The 12,154-nt window shown below is 39.4% G+C and overlaps 1 protein-coding gene across 1 annotated transcript; it reads left to right on the top strand.

Annotated features, from left to right (window-relative positions):
* Window positions 1–209: 209 nt before the first annotated feature.
* Window positions 210–11,759, top strand: wdr1 (WD repeat domain 1). The gene is made up of 15 exons (XM_044122807.1): window positions 210–363; window positions 1,646–1,767; window positions 2,230–2,320; window positions 2,412–2,559; window positions 2,719–2,899; window positions 4,075–4,152; window positions 5,103–5,183; window positions 5,546–5,779; window positions 6,008–6,095; window positions 8,464–8,620; window positions 8,843–8,927; window positions 9,023–9,133; window positions 9,263–9,436; window positions 9,521–9,665; window positions 11,260–11,759. Exons 1-15 carry the CDS (start codon window positions 348–350, stop codon window positions 11,364–11,366), a joined length of 1,818 nt encoding a protein of 605 aa, XP_043978742.1. The 5' UTR covers window positions 210–347; the 3' UTR covers window positions 11,367–11,759.
* The last annotated feature ends 395 nt before the right edge of the window (window positions 11,760–12,154 follow it).

Genomic DNA, 12,154 nt, shown 5'->3' with positions numbered 1-12,154 from the left:
AACAGCAAACATGTTCTGTAAGCAGAAATTAGGACACTGGAAGCTGCTATTGAGAATAGCCTTTAATCTGTGCTTTATCAACGTTGGTCATAAATTGCCGTGGAGCCTAAAAGACCATATTTAGGTGAAATTTATCCAAATCGCTGCAGCGCACCGCTACTGGCTGACAGCAGCAGCGCATGATCTAAGTTTACCATATATGGGCAAAGCCAGGCAGAGCGAGAGCTGGGGCCGCTTCCGTGTTTGTGTGATTAGGCAGGGCATTGCACACAGCCGGAGGAGCGTCTCTGTCTCCACTGATTCATTCATTGGAAAGACTAACGATAAGCTTAAGGCCAACAGGAATAATGCCGTTTGAACTGAGTAAGTCTGCGTCGCCTTATGACAAAAGCTGAGTTAAACAGAGCGAAAAATGCTGCTTTGAAGCAAAATCTAGTGTGCAGCCTCGGCTAGTCGTCCAGGTAGTTCCCAGCTAGCTAGCCTCGCCCATTCTTGTGTGTTTTCTTTTTGACATTTAAGTTTTTACAGACGAAACTAAAACAGCCACGACTTGTTAAAGTGAAAGCCACGTCTGACTGTCGTGACTTCTTGGAAACATATTCTGGCTCTGTTTTCAGCCTGTTACGGGTTGTTTCAGTGAAAGTTAGCGTCAGCTAGCGGAGCTTTAACGTAACAAATAGGAAATAGTTCGGCGCACGTCGTGTTGTTGTGACATGTTCAGACAGGAGCTGTCAGACGAGACGTGGCTGCTTGAACACACACCGTTTCACACACAAATGTCGCATTTTACCGGTGCGATCCAAAATAAACTTAACTAAAATTGTTATTGTGGCTTGCGAAAATCTAATGGGTGTTGGATTTGCTGACAAACGATAATTCCCAATGGGTCTTTCTCTGCCCAGTTATTGATTTATGACGTCGATAGCTTTTAATTTAGAGTTACAGCAACCTAAAATTAATGCAGTTTTAATGACAGTGGTATTTCTTGCTGTTAGTACGATAAAGGTGTTTAGGGATGCAAAAATATATTTTTCTTTCTCGTGTTGTGGTTTAACCCTGTGGTAACTTGAAACATGCAATTGAATCTTACTAAGACAACTCGGATGTCTGTATACCTATATGTCTAAAACCTATTCTCGCTCTAGTAGCTTTATAGTTTTAAGCATTTATGCCATAATTCTCCATCTTCAAGTTATTAGAGAAGTTGGATGTACTTTCTACAGTAAACTTAAGGTGTGAGTTTTCAAGTTTTTTTTTTTTCAAAGATAAGAGAATATAGGATTAAAATATCTTTTTCTTGCAGTGAATTGTTATTTATAATGGAAGTGGTGTCATCAAACCTATGTGGGACAGCAGTGGCTCTGCATAAGGGTTTTACTAAGATTATAAATGACCAACTAGACATTTTAAACTGTCCTTGGCTAGTTCTTTTGGTGCTTAGTGATACTAAAACACTAGTTTCTGCATGTATTCACTTGATGAGGTAGATCCCTATCTGAAGTCCAAGATTTCCAAAAGGCTGTCAGCATTTCCAAATCCAGCGTTTTCCAGTTACAGACAGTTCCCAATATATAAAATGAAGATCACAAAGGGGAAGTTCTCAACCAATCTCTTGTGAACTTGTAACATTTATTTTTATTTTCAGAGCATGTTTTTGCCAGCCTCCCCCAGATGGAGAGGGGAGTTGCCAAAGTAATTGGTGGCGATCCCAAAGGAAACAACTTCCTCTACACCAACGGCAAGTGTGTCGTCATACGAAACATCGAGGTAATTACTTTTCTCATTAAGCCTTACTAATAAACAATGGCGTTTTATTCACCGTTTGTGCATTACATGAGTTTGTTTTAACAATTCACTCGTGATAATCTGCTGTCTACAGTAAGTTGTGAAGTAAATCAGAAGTATCTTGAAGTTTGAGTTTGTTTTTCCTCTACAACGTGATGCTGCACTTGCTTGTAATCTAAAATCCTGCTATTTAATCACTCTCCTTTCCCATGGTGCTCTTGCACACTGGTTTAACCAAAATAAGTGTAATTTTTGTTTTGCTCAAGACTGACCCCAGTGTGTATTAAACAGAGTACAATTAAATAAAAATAACATCAGTTTCTTCTAGTCATCAAACCACATTTATTGCATGTCCTTGTCATTCTGTTGGTGGGTTAGATCGACCTTTTTATTAAGAAGCATCGTCTGTCAAACTATGTGATATTATGTTTGTTTTAATTCAAGAATCCAGCAATTGCGGACATTTACACTGAGCATGCTCATCAAGTTACTGTCGCCAAGTACGCCCCCAGTGGCTTCTACATTGCATCTGGAGGTATAGATCGCTTTTAGACACTTCTATCTACAACTCTATTTTGTACTCTGAATGAGCTGTTTTTTAACAAGAACATTTTCTGGCTTCTCAGATGTATCGGGGAAGATCCGTATCTGGGACACCACCCAGAAGGAACACATGCTCAAGTACGAGTACACCCCCATTTCAGGGAAAGTCAAGGACATCGCCTGGACAGAGGACAGCAAGAGGATTGCGGTTGTAGGCGACGGACGAGAGAAGTAAGAGTCAAAAGTTTTGTATCCATGCGTTAATAGTGCGATCAAACATGGTTAAAGATGTCTCCAAATGTTCATTATGCTGTTGTGTAAAATATGGAAGCCATCCAGCCAAGCAACCTCTCTGTCAGAAAAGCTGAGTGTGAATGTCTCCTGTTGTAGGTTTGGTGCAGTGTTCCTGTGGGACTCGGGCTCATCAGTGGGAGAGGTTTCTGGCCATGCAAAATTAATCAACAGTGTAGACATAAGACAGAAACGCCCCTACCGCCTCGCCACTGCCAGCGACGACACCTGCGGCTCTTTCTTTGAGGGACCTCCCTTCAAGTTTAAATTCACGCTAAGGGTATGTATTTTTTTTTTTCTTTTAATCTTCAGTATTTGAATGAATTTTTTGTAAAGGAATATTTGTGCTTCACACAGCATTTGGGATAATTGAGGTTTTTTTTAAATTAAACTCCAAAAATAGGCAAATCTCTGAAAACTTCCTAAACCTGAATTCTTATTGGTCAACTTTGTTTTATGCTCTGAGTAACTTTAAGATGCTGGTTATTTAGTGCTGCTTACTCATCTCAAAGCTGTCACACCCTGGTGGCTCTTGACAGTGTTGCCTTGTGTTGCTGCTTCCACATTATATAACGTCCATCCCACTCAAATGCTTGGGGCGTGTTTGGCCAAATTCATTCAGGCCTCTCCTTTGTTTCAGCATTCTGTCTTATTTTCCTAGAATAATCATTTCCTGTCTTAAATTTGCAATCTAAATAGCTTTTATCCCCAATTTATATACGTGTTATTTGCTTAAATTGTATTGAATTCAGATTGTGCAGGTAATTGGTCTTCCAGTCATGCTCCTCCCATGGTTTTCTTATCGGTCTAAACACCAGCCACGGGGAGCTATTTTGGACTGGGATGGTCTTCCTCATAATTTACTTTCAGACTGGCCTCTGTTTTCTGTTCTGTCATATGAAACCCAAGTTTTCACCAGCAAACGTGAACTTAAATAAGGAAGAACCGACTTCCTGCTTGCTATGAGGGAGACGGCTTCATGCATGCATGCAATTTTACAAATGCATTGTTTTGAATGTTTTGGGTTTTTTTTTCCCATAGATGCTTGCCGGCAACCGCATACGAGAATGCATAGCTGTTCCTGACTCTTTGCAAAAACACTCCAACAAACTAACTCAAAGATCAAAATCTAATTTCAACCATCAATTTTTTACTAGTACATCTTTAGTCAGAACTCTTAAAATCTTAGTGGACTTTTGTAAAGGGGACTTGAGAGAAAAAAAATTGTCCACATTCTGTGATTTATTCCTTACAAATTTCCAATGTCTAAGTATTAACTATGTGCATAAGGTCAAAGTAATGTAGCCCACTTGAAACGGCACGATTTTTTTGAAATTTTTAATATTTTCAAAATAATGTTGTGCATTCAACCTTGTTCAATTTGTTGTTTAAGTAATGAGTCTTTTTTTTTTTTCTTTTCTCTTCTTCCCACTCCGGTCTCCCCTGTGACTGCAGGACCACAGCCAGTTCGTCAACTGCATTCGTTTCTCTCCAGATGGAAGTCGATTAGTCACAGCTGGAGCTGATGGCCAGGTCGGTGGCAAAATGCAGACAGTCGGCATGCAATTACATGAAGGCAAATCAGAATACTAAAACTGATCTCATCGTTTCATCAAAGTACAAAACTGTTTTGTTTTTCTTGTGTAAAAAAAGCTTCATGGAGTCTACTGCAGTCGGTCTAATCAAACGACTAAGCTGTAGATATTTTGCCAAACTGTAGAATTTTGCAGAGAATACATTTTAATTGACTTCAAACATGGCTGCTTTATTAAGCTTAAACCAGTAATAAGACCTTTGTGCAAATAATAAACTTGGGGGAATAGTTAAAGAATTGAAAGTTTAAAATTAAAGTGAAAAATACTCATGTTTCTGTATATAAAACTTAAGGAAGGAAGTTTTGACAGGTGAAAGGGCAGTTTTAAAGAAGGCCAGTAAGTGTGTCAAGCAAAAGATGTTTTCTGAAACGACTAAGGAATATTAAAAAGGCATCTGGAGAACACAATCACTCTTAATCCAAGCAGTTCTGTGGTGTTTTCCTTTTAAAGTGTTTCCTTAGCGTGGCAGTAAACTTGAGGGATATACTGCCACGTTGATCTGGTTAAGCAGTCTGTGATGGCTGGCATCATGAAAAGTTACATTCCAGAGTTTATCAATTGTGCTTCTGATTATTTAGATTGTTTTTTAAAGTAACCCCAGTTTTTGTTTGTGTTCTGATTCACGTAACTTGTCACATTTCTGCTTCCCTGAAAGAGACAAAACCACGTTAGTTCCCAGCCATGTGGCCACTCTCTGGTTTCAGCCTCTGCTACTTGCTTGCAGTAGTAAATGGTTTAGGTGTTTATAAATTACCTTGATATAAATATTAAGCTCAACTTTCTTTGTTCCAAACTATTGTAACCAAGTTCTTTATAGAATAGCTTGCACAAAATTCAAACTTGATTAAAAAAAATAAAAGGATGTTTTGACTTCTTGCTTACCTGCAGATATTCGTCTACGATGGAACAACTGGAGAACGTGTCGGCTCAGTGGGCGGAGAGAAGGCTCACAAAGGAGGAATCTATGCTGTAAGTACTTTGACTTTTGAACCAAACTACTGTAGCAACACAAAATGAGAAACATGATGTTTATACTTTAAGCCTGCCACCTGACTTGCATCAATCTGGTTAGATGTGTAAGCTTTTTGTCAGAGCTGGTGTTCCAGGCCTGCTGTGCTGAACAGTGTTTGAAACATGAATGGCTCATTTCCTAGTCAAATTATGGACATGTTTCCTTAAACTGCCCCTCTTCCTCTTCAAAGTCATTGTTTGTTATTCCCCCTGCCCCAACGACTAGGAAGTATGCATTCCTAGCGACGGACCACAGGAGCACTGTTTTAACATTTTTAATAAAAATAGCCTTTTCTTAACCTCTCCTTCATGTCGTGCAGCTCAGCTGGAGCCCTGACAGCTCCCAGCTGATCTCTGCCTCGGGGGATAAAACCGTGAAGCTCTGGGACGTTGGCGCAGGCACGGCCGTCACCACCTTCAATATGGGCTCCGACGTGAGCGACCAGCAGCTGGGCTGCTTGTGGCAGAAGGACCACCTCCTCAGCATCTCTCTGTCAGGATACATCAACTACCTGGACAAGAACAACCCTGACCGGCCCATTCGCACCATCAAGGTCAGACTATAGAGTTTATGAATAAGTAGGGACTCCACATTGCCGATAGTTGTTGATTTTAATAGATCTAAGTTGTGTAATTGTTGTACAGAGTGGTTAAAACTAATTTAAGAATTTAGCTGCCTGATCCAGTCTGAAATGTTTTCCATAAACTCTGGAATGACCTTCCAGGGTAAATTTGTGCCAAGTTAATTTAGTGTATGCTCTAAAGTACATTTCTGTTTGCAGGGTCACACAAAGTCCATCCAGTGTCTGACAGTTCATAAAGGCGATGGTCGATCATACATCTACTCTGGGAGTCATGATGGACACATCAATATCCTTACACAGTCTGTTAATGTGAAGGTGACTCTGGTAAACAAAATTGGGGTTTTTGCAGGGTCATAAGAGATTTTACTTTAATCTCTGCGTAAGATCTTAAAATGCAGTTGGTTTAATACTAGGTATTCTAAGTATTTACATTTCTTAAAAATGTGCTGGCAGCAGTCATACGTTGTAGTTTTTCACTGAGGTTTGATTCATTTGGACATCCAGCTTTCCACATGAACTTGTAAATGAATTCTTCAATCTGAAACTTTAAGATGGAAATCATACTTTTCTTTAAACAAGTTCTAATTCACTGGACTGAACAAGTTTGTGAGTCTGGTGATAAGTTGTTTGAGGAGGTTTCTTAAAACACTAAACTGTACATTTAAGAGCTGCTGTTAATTCTTAGTTTTTATTTCAAGTTCCAAAGCCATAAGAATTTGAAAGTTCATGAGTTTTAGTCGCGTACAACTGGATTATGTGTTGATCATGATGTAATTCGGTGGCTCGGCAGTGGAAAGTTTTCGGTCAGGACATCATTTCTGAGCGTCTTTTAAAATGGAAACTTGCATATTCAGTCAAGAATAGTCATGAAATGCTTCATGGTAATTTTTCCTTCATATGATCTCATAGCTTTGCTGTTGCATGTTGGCTCAGGGTGGCTCGTTTTTCTAGCTAGAAAGTCTGCTTTCAACACTGCAGTTACTTTCCACCTTCTCATTTAATCTTTCAGCTCTTACACTTGGTTAATGTCTTGCCTTGCTAATTATATGCTGACATGAGCATGCTGTAAATTTAATTGGGGCCTGCAATGAATAAGGAGAGCAGTGACTGATTTGGGAAGCAATAGGTGCATGGGAGGCACCTATTGTTCTACACCCAATAGAATGTCTCTTTAAGTATTATTTATTTTCCTTCCGTGACCGTGAATGCGCCTCGTACCGCTGCGAGCCCACCCACAAAAGTGGTATCAAAACGTGCAGCTCGAACCCGGCATTGGAGCTGTTACTTTTGGTGGGATTTGGAGTTACCATGGCGACGTAAAAAGCAAAAAACTACCCCAAAATCACTAACGAGTTCACCAGGTGCAACTCTCGTCGTCAAGGGGACGAGGCAACCAGTAAATCCTGAAAATACCCTATTTTTGAGGATTTTCTGTGTCGTCATAACTTCATGTAGAAACGCCATTCAAACTTCATTTTGTAGATACGTCCGTGATCTCTTTTAAAGTGAAGACAGCACGTCAATATGTATTATGGTTTGTCCATAACTTCTTTCTAAGCGACCCAAAGTTTTTGAATTTTGGAAAAATCACAGTGTGAATGACGCTCCGCTAGAGTGAGTCAGAGTGACATTTTGACCCCAAATCATTTTTTAACTCGCCCTCACGCTCACAAATAGTGCATGATTGGTATGAAACTCGGTCATGACATTGATACGCATGCCTGCTCCGGTCAAATGTTTTCAAACATTATCTAGCGCTTGCGGTTTTCTCTCCAGGTGCTTCAGAGCAAAGTCATGCGCCAGGGTAGCAGACAGATCTCACTGATTCACTTCCATGTATTTCTGAAAAATTTCAGACCTTGGCACACACCTTCTTTATATCATCGCTGTTAATACTGTGAGTGAGGTAGAGATATGAATGGCGGGACTATCGGAGATGACAAATAGCTCTCTCATACGCTTCAAACGGTTTTCGAATATGTATTACGGTTCCCGAACGGGAAAGAGTTGTTTGCAATGCTTTTTTTAGTCAAACTGGCTGGCTCAAACAGAGAATTGTCTCCCCCTGGATGTCTCACTCACAGCTGGCAGAGAGGATTATTCACCATGGCAACGGAACCCAGAGCAGGGAGAGCTGCTGAGGACTACAAATACGCATCACTGTAGTTCGAACTAGTAGTTCAGTTAAAACAGAGGAGGACTGAGCTGGCCTTTAGAACAACTTGCTGCTATGGGCTGTATATAACTAATTTAACCCTGTCACTGTTACACATGGGATGAGTTTGGCCCTTTGAAATGAAGCTTACTGAGAATTTCAAAATAAAAGCCCTTGAAAATTTTTACATCAGGTCATTGCTTTTTTGAGCTTCATATGACTGATTTAATCCAATGACTGTTACACATGGGATGACTTTGACCCTTTCAAATGAAGCTTAACAAAAATTTCTAAATAAAAGCCTTGGGAATTTTTACATCATGTAATTGCTCTTTCAGGCTTTATGTGACTGGTTTATCCAAAGCACTCTTACACATTGGATTAGTGTGGGCATTTAATATGAAGCTTACTTCAAATTTCAAAATAAAAGCCTCAATATGCGTATCTTCATTTGAAAGGGTCAAGAATATCAGTGTGATTTCTTTAACTCCTGTTTCACATTACTGGGATCCAGAAACTGGTGAGAATGACAGTTTCTCAGGGAAAGGCCACAGTAACCAGGTGAGCAAGATGCAGGTGGATGAAGCCAATGACCTGGTGACATGCAGCATGGATGATACGCTCCGCTACACAAGCCTCAGCAAGAAAGAGTACAGGTATGGACCATTTTTCTGTAAGAGATTCTAAAATTTAGTTGTGTTTTTTTTGAAGGTCCTCTGCAGTTGTTACCATCTTCCTTAACTGTGTTGGATATACAGACAGTTGCATGCATTTAAGTGAAACTCATCTCTTGTTTGGATTGTGTTCGTACGCCAATGTTGGGTGTAGCTGTCAGAGCCGGTTTCCCTCTGTAACAACCCCGTCTGCTGGCTTTGCAGTGCCTCTGATGTGGTGAAGATGGACTCCCAGCCTAAAAGCGTCTCCGTATCAGGAGGGTTCACTCTGGCTGTGTGCATCGGTCAGGTAATGTCCTCTGCTTTTGGTTGTGGTTACCTTGAAAATCATTGTTTTAGTTACCTTTAGGACTAGTGTGATTACATTTTATTTCTTCTTCTTAGCTGGTCTTGCTGAAGGACAAGAAGAAAGTCTTCACATTGGACAATCTTGGCTATGAAGCAGAGGTTGGGGTCATCCATCCTGGTGGCACCACCGCTGCTGTTGGTGGAAATGTGAGTGGAAATCATCGTAGAAGAGACTCTTTGCTGCTTCTGAGAATGCTTTTAGACTTGCGTAGTTTTGATCACTGTACCATTTTAACAGATCTTGTCAATACTTTTCAAAATGTTTCCTGTCTTCAGGATGGAAAAGTCCACCTCTACTCAATTCAAGGCAACACTCTGAAGGACGAGGGTAAAACTCTTGAGAATAAAGGGTCCATAACCGACATGGCCTACTCCAGTGACGGAGCCTACTTGGCTGTCATCGACGACAAGAAGGTCGCTACGGCCTACTCTGTGGCAGACGGCTACTCGGTAAAACTAGTTTTATTTTGCAAAGCCGAGTTGGTCTTTCAGTATGGGATGTTAATTTTAATACTGTTTTTTCCTCTCCCTTAGGTAAAAAATGAGTTTTATGGGCATCATGCCAAACCAGTGAGTCTGGCCTGGTCACCTGACAATGAGCACTTTGCAACCGGTGGGATGGACATGATGGTTTACATCTGGACAGTTGGTGACGCAGACACAAGGATCAAACTTCCCGGTTAGTGATAAACCCGCAAACCTAAGCATGCCAGTCTCATGCATGCATGTGATATTTGTTTTGTTTTTTTAATACCGTTTTCATAGGTTTTTTTTTTTTTTGGCTAACTTTAAGCTGCACACTTATTTTAGTTTGGAGGTTTTTCTGGTTATTTGCACACCTATGAACATTTGCTGTGGCGCTTTGCAGTAAAGGCCTAAACGAGGAGATCCCTAATTGGAACCACTGTTGTGTATTTTACTGCAAAACAAATAAACATTCAAATGATTACTCTGCTCAGATTTCTTTTACAAGCTGTGTTTCAATGATTTACTTGTGCCACATTATTTGCCTAGTCTTAATCTGCTAGTTTAAATCACAAATTTGTATTCAGATGTTCTGCAAGTACAAAGCTGATCTTTATGGCCAGACAACAGATCTTATTGCTTTCAACAACTTTGTCAAAGGTGTAAAGGTGAATTAATTGGCATCAAAAATTAAGTTCGCATGAGAAATGATAGCATAGCGTCCTATTATCGTGATGTTTTGCAGCTCCGGCCTGTGAATAGCACAAGAAGTGCTTGGCAAGCAAAATAACCCGCAGAGTAAATTCTGCAAGCTCACACATTTCTCCATGCATCTATAAAGCTGCATGTAGTCAGTGAAGGAACATTTACCAGGCTTGTATAGAAACTTTCACAGCTTTAAAAATAACTTTTATAAAGCAAACATTTGTAGTCTGGCTTACATCAGGCCACTTTATTCATTAAGCACCTTTTAAAATAGACCAGTGTGCATTTATAAAAACAAAACCTAACACAAACGCAGAAGAGTTTAAAAGTCAAGTATAAAATAACTCATAATTTCTCTCATTGATTGTACTAGTTTATTGTTGTTTTTTTTGCCATATTATTGGCACTGGTTGAAGGTCAGTCATGGGAGGCTGACTTGAGAGGAAAAATGGTAATCAAAGTGCAAATTTAGAAAAGCATAGATAACTCTTTCAGAATTACTTTTAACTAGAATAAAAGCTCTAGTTGCCAAAAACTTGAGCCCTTTGGCAAGTGCTAGGTCTCAATGTCATGACTCAAGTTGAGGACTTTGTTGTTTTTTATTCCCCAATTAAAACAAATATTTTTATATACACCATCAGATATAGACTAAATCTAATTTGTTGAAGACATGGAAGAATTAGAAAAAATAAACAATGATGTTTGTTCTTTTTTTGTTTATACAATTATTGTGTCCGACCTGCAGCATTAAACCCAGGATAAATATTCACCTGGGTGTAAATTGATCTTCTCCTAGAAGTGGAAGAAAGCTTGCATTTTTCCCCCCAGGTTTTAAAAGGGCACTCTTCTTTGACTTTTAGTCAGATTAATTTCATCATGTTTTTTTTTTTAAGTCTTTATTATGGAGCTATAACACCACAAAATTTAGTTTTTTCTGTAGAACTCACAGGATCAAGATGTTGCTATTGCCTATACCAGTGTAGGTAATGGCTACTCATAACTGATCAGACTGGAAAAAAAAAAAAGATTTACTAATCTGTTACATGTTTCTTTGTTACGCTGGCCTTTTTTGTAATGAGTTTTTCTTGCACTGATATCTGCAGATGCTCACCGTTTGCACCATGTCAGCAGCCTGGCCTGGATCGACGCTCACACTCTGGTCACCACCTCCCATGATGCCACTGTCAAGCAGTGGACAATTAAATACTGAGCTGCAAGCAAAACTTTCACATCTCCAGGGACAAGGACTACTGTAGAAATCAAGCTTTTCTTTTTCCCCTTTAATGTACTGTTAAGCATCAAAACTTTGGTCTATGCTGTCTGTAACATCTGAATTATAAATGGTTATGCTAGTGATGGTGTCCAGAAAACAGTTTTAACACAATTAACGCAAGTCTACACGCAGGTGAAATGTTGAATAATGAAATGTAACCATGAGTGCTTTTACAGCTCTAAATGGACGCAAACATGTTTGTAATCATTCCATAGTTTACTAAAATCCTTTTCTGTGCATCGGGCCCTTTAAGGAGGAACAATGAGCTTTTTACCAGAGTAGAACATGTTTCGATGAAATAAAACATTTTGGTTACATTCCTGAAATGAATTGGTCCCTGCAGCAATGTGCATTTTTTTCTTTAACAATATTTTATGGTTTGTTTTTTGTTTTGTCAACATTCAGACTTTGACTCTCTGATCTTTGGGATCAGAAGCATTAAGGAAATGAGAGAACAAGGAATACAATCAGAATGCTGTCTTTTCTCTTAGGTCTTGTTAGTGTTTAGCTTGTCTCACTTTTTTTAAATGTCTTTATGAATCAGTGTCTAAAGAAGAACTTGATTCATTAATTATAATAAAAGGTAACTTTTTATGCATTCATCTTCTCATGCTTTACTCTTAACACTTTAAGGCAGACAACATACTCATGATCTTCCTGCCATAGCATTTTCCTAACTGCAGATAATCCCTTTTGTCTTTAAGCTATGAGCTATTGGTGAAAAC

This window comes from Gambusia affinis, linkage group LG07, assembly GCF_019740435.1.
Source record: "Gambusia affinis linkage group LG07, SWU_Gaff_1.0, whole genome shotgun sequence".
NCBI lineage: Eukaryota > Metazoa > Chordata > Actinopteri > Cyprinodontiformes > Poeciliidae > Gambusia > Gambusia affinis.
Note: the sequence above shows the minus strand (reverse complement) of the source record. Positions and strands in the feature narration are given on the sequence as shown.

Bases quoted from the DNA above. Each gene is read 5' to 3' on its own strand.
- wdr1 (XM_044122807.1), top strand. The intron at 1,768-2,229 runs GTAATTACTTTT...TTTTAATTCAAG, and splicing joins TCGTCATACGAAACATCGAG to AATCCAGCAATTGCGGACAT. The intron at 4,153-5,102 runs GTCGGTGGCAAA...GCTTACCTGCAG, and splicing joins CAGCTGGAGCTGATGGCCAG to ATATTCGTCTACGATGGAAC.